Here is a 12,951-nt window from a genome sequence, read left to right on the forward strand (position 1 = left end):
AGTTAACTGGGGGGAAAAAAAACAAGTTATGAAGAAATAATGCATTATATACTTTCAACATTTTATTTTAGTTGTATAATTATCATATGTACTACATGAACTTAAAAATTGTTTTTCTTGAATAAACCACACTCAATATTGTCACCTATAAATTCCGGATTTAGTTTCTTTCAAATAGAACTAGAATTAGAAGATACCTGAGGAAAGAATCAACGGGCAGAATCTTTCTAGACTTTTCTATTTCATTTCTTTTATTTTTTTATTGTTACATAATTTTTAATGATTTACCTTTATTTACTCTTTTCAAAGTGGACAGTTCTGTTTTTAATGGAACTATCTTTGAGCATCCTATGTTTTATTGATGTGTGCATTATTTGATTGTTACATAATTATAGAGACAGGTGTGGGAACAAACACACCTGATTTGATACACATGCAAGTTCAGGAAATGGGAAACGCCTGCCTGAAGTCCCAAATGTCCAATATGCTGTGGGTGTGTGTTTCATAGAAAAATTGGTAAGTTAGTCTGTCAGCTTGATGAGTTGGAGTTCTTATTAGAGAGAACTCCTATCATCATTCTTAGTGATTTGTAGAGGAAGGTCAATGATCCTGTTAAGCTGGATGAGACATGTGGTTTCTCCTGAGGTTTCCAGAGGCTTGAAGCCCAGAGGAGGGACTGATCTCTGAGATGAAGGGCAGGTCCTGTTGGGAACCCTGAGGGTCTGTCGCAGTCCCTGACATTTTTCTCTGCTCTCTCCAAAAGATTCCTGGAAGAATTTAACTTAGGAAAGTTGTCTTGTAATATATTACATGTGATTGATAATTAGCTTTCTGAGGATTACTGTGATTTTTGGGTCACTGCTTGATTTGAGAATAATATGATATAATAAGGTCAAAACAGATGATAGGCATGAAATCCTAATTTTGGACCCTTCTTTTATTTTGTGGCTTATGGCTTGCATCTAATACACAAAAGGGATTTCTCAGTGTACAAAATACATAAAATAGATATGAAAATTTGAATCATCTTTTAGACCTTTGTATTTCAGTGAAACATTTTTCTCTTAAAACTGCTGAGGTAGTTTCCATAGTTATCCATGTTTTTGACTGTATAAACACCATCCCTATAGGAAAATACAATATATTCAGTTAAAAGGACATCTTTTATTAGAATGACTTTCTTAATATGTAGTCAGTGTACTTTGGCATATGATACAAATAAATGTATTTATGACGTTAGGAACTAAAAGAGCCAAACGACATAACTTAGATATTGGGGATCTTTCAGGGCTTATCATGAGCTCTCCTGTGACTTCCAGTCTTCTCATTCAGTTTGGTCTTTATCCCAAGTATGGACATGTCCCAAAAGATTATTAAGACAGGATTCGTAGATGAGTCTAGTGTTGGAAGCTGTGTCTAACACACCTAGACCATCACCTTTATGCACATGAGTTAAAGTAATTATGATTGCATTTCATTGGTTCATTCGTCTCATTCAGAGTGGCTGTCAGTGGTGGGAAGAGTATATCCCATATCTCTTTTATTCTTAAAATGAAAGTCTTCATAGTTTTATGCCAGAATTTTGTTATGAACTGAAAAGTTTTGCTTTGTCAAACATAAAATTATCATTTACTATTTTGCCTTTGTCGCCAGCAATTTTACAGCTAGCTTATAATGATTATGCAGCCAAAGTTTTGATATACTTAGCTTCATCTTTTACCTCCCTTACTTTCTCTTATCAGTCTTTAATTTTTGTTTTAGTGATTCTATCCTGTTTTTTATTGTAAATATTCTTAATTCCCTTTTGAAAGGTGGTGGTAGGTAGATTCAATTAATTCAACAAACAATTATTGAGTACCTAATTCTACTGTTAATTTAACTCTGTTCCACGGGCAATAATGAAAAAGACAGGCTCTGGCTTCAAGGAGTTGAAATATATATATATATATATATTTTTTTTTTTCAGAAATTTGTAGGAAATGCATTGGAACATAAAATATGTATTTTGTCAGGCATTTAAAGTGCTCACGTTTATTCTTTTGTTGCTAGCTAAAGGTTCTCACTAGGATAGATTGCCATTACCCAAGCCAGTGTTTTCCAGAGCTGTTTTGTTTTACCCAGATTTAAAATTCAGGCTGTAAGTGGGGTCTCGCATACTCTCTGAGACAGCAAAGCACATACAGGCCGGCCTTGTCTGTTCTCAGAGGTCTGTGGAGAGTTAGGCAGCCTCTTCTGTGGAAACACACAGCCCTCAGGCCTTTCACCATCACTCTGGGGATGAGATGGTGTGCGTGAGATAACCCACAGTTGTCCCGGGAAGTCTCTGAAGATGATGATAATTTTGTCAGATAGGTATTATAAAATGATTGTGAAAAGAGAAGGCTTTGCATTTAAAAAGAAAAGAAAGCCATTTTCTGTTGTTTGTATTGTTCTTTTATGAAGAAGACTCTTTCATGCTTTGTGTAACTTTTGAACCAATACCTAGCCCCTTGAAAATTCAAACTACTACATAAAGGCATAGATGATTATAAATAGGTGGCAGCTGATTTCATGAATGGTTGGCGGATAGCATCATTTACGAAAACATTGGAATTCACACATTTTAAAATGTAAGTTAAATGCATCTTTTCCCTACTCCATGACCTGACTTTTAAAAATTAGATTTGGCAATTATTCTGACCTAGATATGTCATTCCTGCCCATATGAAAGAGAAAGTAATTATTGCCTGAATTTTTCCGGAACTGATTGCCCTTTAAGTGAATGTCCTTGCTTTCATTCCTCACCTTCTAACTAATCTAACTATTGCTCTTTTGCTTATTAGCACCTTTATGTGATAGGATACTTTCTCCACCCTAAAATGTGCATGTCATAATCTTCACAACCTGTGATATGATATGTTATGTGGCAATGGGAAATTAAGGTTGCAGATTGGAATAAATCTGACCATCGGTTTACCATAAAATAAGGAGAGCATGCTGGTTGCCTGGGTTAGCCCAGTGTGATCACAAAGGTCCCTACATGCAGAAGAGGACGGCAGAGCCAAGTGACCTGACAGGAACTTGACCCCCCTTTGCTAGCTTCGACTTGAGGAAGGGGCCCCACAAGCCTTGGAGTGCAGGAGACTTCCCATACCTGGAAAAGGCAAGGAAACCTATATCCCGGAGTCTCGAGAAAGGAACACCCTGCTGACATCTTTGATTTCTGACATCCAAAGAAATCCATGTCACGTTTCTGACCAATAGAAAGACGTGTTAGGTAACAACTTTGTGTTATTTAAGCCACTAAACTTGTGGTTAATTGGGTATGACAGCAATAAAAAACTTAACACATTTACCAACATTCAAGAACATATGCCCTGGCTGGTATGGCTCAGTGGACTGAGCACTGGCCTCTGAAGCAACAGGTGCTGGCTCGATTCCCGGCCAGGGTACATACCTGGGTTGCAGGCCAGGTCCCAGGTGCAGGCAGATGTTCTCCTCAGTTTCTCTCCTCTTTCTCCTTCCCTTCCCCTCTCTCTAAAAATAAATAAATTAAATCTTTAAAAAAATGAAAGAAAAGATGAAGATGAATCTCACAACACTCCATCTAGGAAAAGATTCCGTGTAGGTGGACACTGTATCTCTGGTTGACAGAGAAATAGAAGACCATTGAATTTCAGCTCCTGCTCTCACTGTTTCCCATTAATACAGAAAACCTACAGGTGCCTGTTGTCAATGTAATGATCTGAAATAAATGCTTCCAAACAGTGTATCTTTGCTTCAGTCTTCCCATGTGGTTGCCATTAGAATGATTTTTTGATAGAACAGGTTTAATGATGTTATTTGTCTTTAAAGTCCATTTTGTGATTTCTGTTGACTACAATAGAAGCCCCAGGCGTGTAGTGTGGCAGTCAAGGTCCTTCCACAACAGGAGCCTCTGCCACTGCCTTATGCCACACTCTTCCTCTTTTCCTTGCACCTTCTGTCCTGCTGAGGATACTCCTCATGTTCCGTGAGGCTAGCATAGTATTTTGCACTTTCCTCCCTCGTACATGTCATTTCCTTCTCCACCAGGGAGGGTCCTGCCCGGCCATCATACCTGCCGGCAATCCTTGGAAAATCAAGGAACCTTTCATATCAAATAAAATTGTTTGATCTGTCCTTTAGGCCACATTGCGAGTTGAACACCTTGCAATATTAAAATTATCTCTTTCTATTTCATTTTCTTATCTTAAGCTGCAAACTTCTCAAGGACAACAACTGGGTTTCATAACATATCTGTGGAATCTTATGAAATGGGAAAGAAACATAGAAATAATCTCTGTTTTGTTTATGGCTCTACTTGGAAGAATAATTTTGTGCAGTGTATCTGTTTTTATCCTTAAAGCATTGAGAATACTCTCCAATTTAGTAGATGACAAGTATCAAATTTTTATATACAGCAGGTCTCTATTGTTTTAAGTATGTAATTGCACAGTGTGTGGTGACTCCTAATTCACAGACTGGGAGCTTATCCTTGATAGTTTTAATTAAGCTGCCAGCTGCCCTTGTTTGTAGTTGTGGGCTACAGTTCACTTTGGAAGCCTTCAGCCCTCTCTACTTGCTTGAGTGCCATTTCTTATTATATAAAGTTCAGCCCTGGCTGGTGTGGCTCAGTGTATTGAGTGCCGACCTGCAAACCAAAGGGTCGCTGGTTCAATTCCCAGTCAGGGCATGTGCCAGGATTGCAGGCCAGGTCCCCAGTATGGGGCACATGAGAGGTACTGACACATTGATGTTTCTCTCCCTCTTTCCCTCCCTTCCCCTCTCTAAAAATCAATAAAATCTTTAAAAAAAAATGAATAAAGTTCAAAATAAACTTAGCTGATCACAGTCTATCATGATCCTTTAAACAGATCCTTTAAGAGTTTAACATTAAACATGTTAAATTCTTGTTATTACCATAGCTAGTCATGGGTTGGTTTTGTTTTGTTTTGTTTTGTTTTTTAGGTCAGCTGAGTTTTTGTTTTCTTTTGTTTTTTATATGAACAGCTCTGTTTCGTTGAGTAACTATCAGCAACAAGTGTTTTATTCTTGCTTCACAGGTACTACAGTGCAACCATTCTGCAGATGTCTGGTGTTGAAGACGACAGACTCGCGATATGGCTGGCTTCTGTTACCGCCTTCACCAATTTCATTTTCACACTCGTGGGAGTCTGGCTGGTGGAGAAAGTGGGCCGCAGAAAGCTCACCTTCGGTAGTTTAGCAGGTGGGTACCTGGCTGAGGATTCAGTTACAAAATTTTCTTTAATGATGACAAATTAACCTTCCAATACACAATACCAGTACTACTTTCTGATACTGTGTTTTTAGCCAAGCAATAGAGATCCTCTAGACAACTTTTTTTTAAGAGAACTTAGCAAATGTTGTATAACTAGAAACTAGAATGTGAGTAATAACCAGAATTGTCAGAATAATTTAAATCTGCTGAGGGTATCTCTTTGCCATTATTTTGAGTTCTGCTCAAAGGCACAGAAGTGACAAGAGTAACTGCTTTTTGCTCTTCCTGAGTTGAAAAACTTGGTATGCATAAACTCACTTTTATGTTTTATTTTTAAATTTGGGATAATGTGGAAGTAAATTTGGAACATTTTACTTCAAAGCTCTTTCAGCAATGGAATATTGAAACCATATAATTTCTTCACAAAGCAGGGACAGACTCTCTTTGTGTTTGAACCAGGCAAAATTCTATAGTACATTCTGGTTTCTTAAGTTTGTTTTCTGTGATAGCTAAATAAGACAAAGCCTTTCTCACTTTCAAGTCTCTTTTGTCTTTAAGTTCTGCCCATTTCCTTTATTATTTCTCTGTAATGCTGGGCTCTTTCACTCAACAGAATGAGACCCATCTTTGCCATTGTGATCACATAATTATATAATATAATTTTTCATCTCTTCCTTATGTACAAGCTTATTCCTACCTATCAATTAGCTATTTTCTGATGGCTTCTTTATAACTTTATTTAGAGTAATAATATATTTTTCCATTAAAATGTAACGTTTCCAGGCCAGCATTAATTAAATTTTATTTTAACTAGATATACCTAAAGCACTAATCTGATAGCACTTTCTCAGGCACTTGTTCCAGATCTGATGAGAAAATACATTCTGAGTTTCATGCTCAGTTATAAGGAACACATACTGTGTCCTGGCCCTAACTGCAGAAGGAGGAGTGGAATGCATCCACCCTCTGTTCTGGTCTAGGCAGTGGAAGCCCCTGAGTCTAAGAGTGGAAGTTGACTATAGTATCAGCACTGAGGGGAAGGAGAGGGGACAGTTGAGTAAGAGACAAAGAAATCATGACAGCCACGGTGTACAGGGAAGGGAGGGAAAGTGAGAAAAGGTGAGGGTTTAAAAGCCACATATTTACAAATCTGTTAAGGAAACCAGAGGTGTGTAGCCTAGGAAAAAAGTCTAAAGGGAGATCTAATACAAATCTCATTCTAGCAGACGGTAGATGTTATGGGGGCAAAGTGAGGGTTTAAAACACACACATTTATAAACCTATTGAAGAAACCAGAAGTGTTCCTTCTAGAAAAAAAAATCTAAACAGAGACCTAATAGATATCTTATTCTAGCAGATGGTAGATGTTATAAGGACATAGATTTTTACTTAATACAAGAAAACTGTTCCTAATAAGAACTATCCAACAATGAATTTGGTTACTTCTTTAGGATGGTAAACTCTTAAAAAAAAAAAAGAATAGCTGACTATCATGTAGTGATGTGCTAAAAATAAATTTGTACAGTTGGTTGGAAATTGGATTTGCTAACCCCTGAGGTCCAGGTCAACTCTAAGAAGAGATAACAGTCACTTTAAAAGTTCTTAAATGGATACCCTTCCTTTTGGACAGAGCCTTAATATATACCTGAAAAGGTCTGTTTTTTTCATGGATTTCAGGTTTTCTTACATTTGGGATTTGGCTTTTGCGATCTGAAAAAGCTGCTGATTTTGAGATTTGGAGAAAACGCTTCTTCATAGTGGCCTCTGTTCCCTCATTTGTTGTGTTCCAGTGAGACACTTTCTCAACAGTTCTGCAGGATTTTGAGGTGCAAGAGAGCCAGACTGGTTGGGTTTGAATTATGTGACTTTGAGCAAATTTGCATTTCCTCATTTGTGAACAGGGATTAACTGTAGTCCCTACTTCATAGGATTGTAATGAGGACTAAGCACATTTGCATATGTATAGCATTTACAGCACTGCCCTACACAGAGAAGACAGTGCCCAGAGCATTTCAGCTATCCCAGCATTACTATGACTGCCCAAGAGTGGTCCTATGTAGTTTTACCCATATTGTGAAATCAGTTCCAATCGTCAGAATGCAGGAGCTTGCCTGATTTCTTCTAGCGGATGTCATGCTTCCCCACTCAGTGGAGGTCTTCTGCCCCATGCACTTTCGGAGCCCACCCTGACTATTAAGAGGAGACATTAAGACAATTACTGGGGAGAAAGACCTGAGAGATTTCAGGTACTGCCTCTTATGAGCAATGTTAGGCATTTTTCTTTCCTTCCATGTTCTCTTTTCAACCAAAACCACCAATACCCCAGCTTCATTCACTCATGCAACACAGCGATGCCTCCAGCTGGGGGGAGCTCCTCCATGAAGTAGGCACCTGAATTCCTTGCGATGTGGACAATGAAACTGATTATGTGGACAAGACAGTCCTTTAGGAGGAAGAGGGCCTGGTTTTTTTTGTTACAGGTCTCCTCTTTATCTGTACATATGGATATAAATAGTGCTGTTTATGCAGTTCTAGCTTTTAACTGATTAAATAGGTCTCACTTGGAGAACGTAATGACCAGTGGAAGTTTATAGCTTCAGGAGAAAGCTTCTTGCTAGGTAGTCATCAGTGTACAGTTGTCCCTCAGTATCTGCAGGGGGTTGATGCCAGGACCCCCACAGACAACGAAACCCACAGGTGCTACGTCCCTTATATTAAATGGTGTAGTATTTGGATGTAACCTACCTGCATCCTCCCATATACTTGAAGTCATCTCCACAGTAGTTATAATACCTAATACAATGTAAACGCTCCACAGTAGTTATAATACCTAATACAATGTAAACGCTGCACAAACAGTTGTTATAGTGTATTGTTTAGGGAATAATGGCAAGAAAACAACATCTGTATGTGTTCAGTTGTGCCTATGTAAACAGCATACATCAGTAGCAGTGCAACTGTTTTTTGGAATATTTCCCGTCCTCGTCTGGTTGAATCCAGGGATGTGAAACGCATGGGTGCAGAGGGTCAACGGTGTTAGTATTCCCACACTGTGAGCCCAAAGATAGATGCTGACTTCACTTTCAGATTCCAGTTGATCCTGGGTTAGTCACTTTTATTTCAATGCATTTGTTTTATTAATGTGTGTATAGGTATATATTTGGTATTCTAATAGAGATATTAGAACACTCTTCTATTTCTTAAATTAGAATTTAAAGAAATGTACATTTCTTACATTAGCCTACAATTTTTAAATCTTTGATTCAGTTTTAGTTCTTTTTTGTGTTTTTATTATGACTTTTCATTCTTTTGGGTTAAAAAATAGTGGGAAAACATAAAAATATTTTTGAATAAGTATTCATTCTTTAAAAATGATTGAAAATAAACTATATATAGCAAGATCTGGACAAAGAACCTCTTTATACAATGAAATGTAAAACATATACTTCATGAATAGTTTTAAATATAGGACATTTTGTGGTGTTCTGACTTTTAATGTTTTCAAAGCTTGCTCAGAGAACTGGTGTTCCTTATAAATATTACAAACTTAATGACAACCTTGATTCTTTTAATAGAACATTTATATGTATGTAACTTTATTGCTTAAAAATAAGAAAGCCAGAAACACTGTTATTTTCCCCCAGATATTTTGGTAGTGGACTATTTCTGAAAGCATCACTCCTAGGCTGTCTCCATCAGAATTCCCAGGGGTACTTGTTTCAAAATGTGGATTCTTGTGCCCTCCCCCAGACCTACTACATTGGAGTCTCCGACGATGGGGCCTGGAGTCCGTGCACTTGACACAGGTTCCCCGGCCAACATGACACAGAGTGTGCTGTGCTCGAGTGGTGGGAAGGGACATTATTTTTTTAAGTATTTACTAATAACCTCAGCCCTGCACCAGGTAGTTAAGGTAACTTATTCCATCAGATATTTTTGAGGATGCCCTTTATCCCGCACACTCCACTTCCTGTGGAGAACATTGCCAGGCATACGGTAATGACTCAGCGGGATCAGGAGGGTCAATGGGTTGATGATAGTAACTTGCTGTGCACAACAGCAGATATTTTTATTTAAACTTTAAAAGTTGATATTAGAAAACCTATTTCATTGTTTAGACCATTAAAAACTTAGTCATTCCTTTCCTGTATCAGATGTTCATAAAACTTTTTTTTTTGTACTCTCTGGCTGACTTTCTGCCCTTAAGTGACCTGACAGTGTATCAGTCTGATTCTGAGTATAATTCTCTACATCTGTATCAAACATCATATCTAGAGAGTATTTTTGATCAAACAGCAATTTTTAAATAATTTGTTCGAGGTAACATTTTACTTAAAATATCTACCAAGAAAAACAGAACTTAGAACATGGCTCTTTTTGTTTATTCTCATTCTTATTCACCATCACATGTCTCTCGGGGATTCAGAAAGTGAGCCTTTTAAGTGCTATACTTTATCACGATTCCCAGACCTTAAAATAAAACATAAATATTTCACTTCCAAATACCAATAGGAAAGAGAAATGAATACATGTGTTATGCCATTTCTGACAACTTAAAATCTTCCCAAAAAATGCTACTGTTCAATAAGAAATACAGTTTCAACTGCTTTTAAAATATCCATTCGTTACTTTTTAGTTTGTTCATTTGGTTGTTACATGATCAGAAGCTACTAGAATGGTCCCCTTGGCAGTGAAAGGAACACTGTGAATACCTATTGCCTTTCATAATTGCTGACATGAACTGTGTCAGGCACTCAGTAAGGCTGGTTACATCAATTGATTTTGAGACTGTCTGCAATGCAAGGTGCAGAGAGTGTGTGTGTGTACATGTGTGTGTGCTTTTTGTTTTGTGATTTTAGAAAATATATCTTGTCTCACAGTGAGTGTGCTAGTGAGTTTTCCTGATAATTTATTCGTAGGAGCATTTTTGTAACCCAGTGCAGAGAGATCAAGGTATTTTTCAGAGCTGTCTTGCCAAATTCAGTCTGCTTTGGAAGAATATTGTCAACTGCTCTCTAACATAAAGCCTATTTTCCATCAGGCACCACCATAGCCCTCGTCATTCTTGCTTTGGGATTTCTGCTGTCAGCCCAGGTTTCCCCACGCATCACTTTCAAACCAATAGCGCCGTCAGGTCAGAACGCTACATGCACAAGATACAGGTAAGATTTTCATTCTGATTCCTTTTCTTAACTCTGGAAACTTCTTTGTTTGTTTTTAACTTTTGTCAAATTTGAGAGATGAGTAGGAGCTTGCTTATGAGGAAGGTAAGGAAATGGAACAGGTGGTCCAAAGGGACCACAAGGAAAAGGAACAGTTTGTGCGGAGATCTGAGGGCATAAGCGCTTAAGGTAAAGTAAGTGGTTAGACACAATTTTGATGACTTTTTTATTTTAGAAATTAAAAGGATTGCTATAGAATCTATGCAGGAATACTTTAATACTATTTTTAATGATATGTGATTCAGTGACATCTGCATTCCAGCTGGAATAAATAACTTTAATCAGTAATTAAATTTTGCCATGATGAATATGTCCGATAGAGTTGATTATGATCTGGACATTCTAGCACCCTTCACTGAGATCCACAGGTATCCATCCCTTCATTCATTTAGGCAAAAAAGAACGCTTCCTCTCATTACTAGGGTTCTTCCTGAGGATTAGGAAGTGGAAAGAGAATGGTAGAAGAGAGTGAAGTGCGTACTGATGGCCAGGTTTCAGAGCTCATTAAGTCTGCTGGTGATAAATGGATGGAGAAATGGACATATGCTCAGGTACCGTGAAGAATGGAAAACTGAATTAATTAAAGACTGGATGATTGGACAGATTAATATATTTGGCAGCACAGTTTCAAAGCCTGTTACTTCATTTTAGTGGTTGAAAAGGCTGGCAACCTCTTTAAAACATATGGATAGAACAAGACTAAGCTTTAAAAAAATATTTCTTTAGCCTCAACTAGATGGACACAAGACTCAAATCAAGAGATAAATGAATATATTCATTAATTATTCATAATGAGTAATTATTTTATTAATTTTTAGTTATATACTCCTATATGAAATTGCAACATTAACATCGATACACTAAATTCCACTTGGAATCTCTTTGGAGCTTCTTATTGGCCATGCATTCGTTTAGCTTCAAAAAAAGTGAGAAACTATTTTTGAAAACAGAACCAATTTTCGGATGTCCTGTAGAAGTCAGTGTGGAAACACTCATTGTTTTGTGCCTTTTTGACAGTGACATCTAATTCTGCGGGAATCTCACAGTGTGTATTTATAGTCTGAATGGTTTTATAAAATGTGCCCGCAGTCCCCATAGTGATTGTGGTGTTAAATCTCACCTGTACACATTTCCCCTTCCTGTAGCATGAAAAAGTCTTGTTTGTAGACCCTTAAAATGAGACATATTTATGCTACAATTGTAGGTGTTGTGCCTTCCACTGGTGAGGTGAGATTTGCTTGTTTCCCGAAAAGTCTGTCTAGTTCTGGACCCACACAGAGGAAACAGAGTAGACACAGGGCAGTGGCCTACAACTCAGCGCGTTTCTTCGTGCACAGACTAGGCAGCTGCTTCAAGTGGGCAAGACGGTCTGACCGTTTTTATTACCTCTCTGAAAAAAATGACTGGCAGTGCAGGAGTCAGCCGTGTTCTCTACCATGAGGCACACTCAGTGAACAAGTCTCTGTTTTCTCAAAAGTAGTAATAAAACATCAAGAAAGACAATTTTCTAAGACTGATTTTTCATAGGAAATGTACAGAATGTTTAAATTCTGTTTGTTGCACTGTGGAAAGTACATATGAATTTTAGTTTTACTCAGGAGCAATTAATTATAGTTCGTGTAGTATTAACAGGGCTTGAGGCCCATAAAGGAAAATTTGACCTGAGTATCTCTGAACCATTCCAGAGACTGATTCATTTTAATTTCTCCTCCATGTAATAGTTTTTTCTCATGAAAACACTAACCTATGTGACTGAATGGCTGATCAAAATACTATTATTATACATCCTTTGTGTATTAATATCCACATTATGCATCTTAACTTACCCGCATCCATCCACCCATGTTTTAGTCCTTTCTAAGTCATACTCCCCTATAACTGAAAACACATTCCACGCATCTTCCCATATTTTATTATTCTGAGATGACGGGATAAAAGATAAATAAGACATGGTTTCCATCCTCAGATAAGTTTCAGTTTGTGGAAAAGAAGATGTTTTACACAACTGCCTATAATTTATATTTTACCCAAGGGTAAAGAATATTGTGCTTTTTGATTCATAACACAGTAAAATAGATGATTCTATCATTTTTAGAAGGATTCTACCATTTTTGAGAATTTATTTTTAAATGTGTGGAAGTGCTTAATGTGTAGTGGTAATATCTCAAAGCTCAGCATGTCTTAAATATTTCATATTATTAGGGAGCTGATGATACAAATCTGTTCTTCATTCCCCTGCTTTGCACTTGCTACAGTTGTAACTGGCTTTTTCTCCATCTACATATATATTGCATAGTTGCCAGTTTTTGTTGAAACTTGTTTCTCCTTGGCAATTAGCACTGATGACTATGCCAATTCTATGGTAATTTCATTTTAGGACATATTTTTAAGTGATATTGAACATTAGGTTCAACTGGCATATAGATTAATAAAGTCTCTGACTGCCACAGATATTACAAAATGTGCTGTTCATTTTTATGATTATCAGTG

General features: G+C 37.3%; 1 protein-coding gene across 1 annotated transcript in view; it reads left to right on the forward strand.

Moving 5' to 3' along the window:
- Positions 1 to 12,951, forward strand: part of SLC2A13 (solute carrier family 2 member 13) — a 288,415-nt gene that overhangs the window by 207,693 nt on the left and 67,771 nt on the right. Inside the window, exons 5-6 of the mRNA XM_045829533.1 lie at positions 5,064 to 5,227; positions 10,281 to 10,401. Of these exons, the coding sequence (XP_045685489.1) occupies positions 5,064 to 5,227; positions 10,281 to 10,401 (285 nt within the window). The remainder of the gene's footprint in view (positions 1 to 5,063; positions 5,228 to 10,280; positions 10,402 to 12,951) is intronic.

This window comes from Phyllostomus hastatus, unplaced genomic scaffold (genome assembly GCF_019186645.2).
Source record: "Phyllostomus hastatus isolate PE091 unplaced genomic scaffold, TTU_PhHast_1.1 phas_scaffold_93, whole genome shotgun sequence".
Classification (NCBI taxonomy): domain Eukaryota; kingdom Metazoa; phylum Chordata; class Mammalia; order Chiroptera; family Phyllostomidae; genus Phyllostomus; species Phyllostomus hastatus.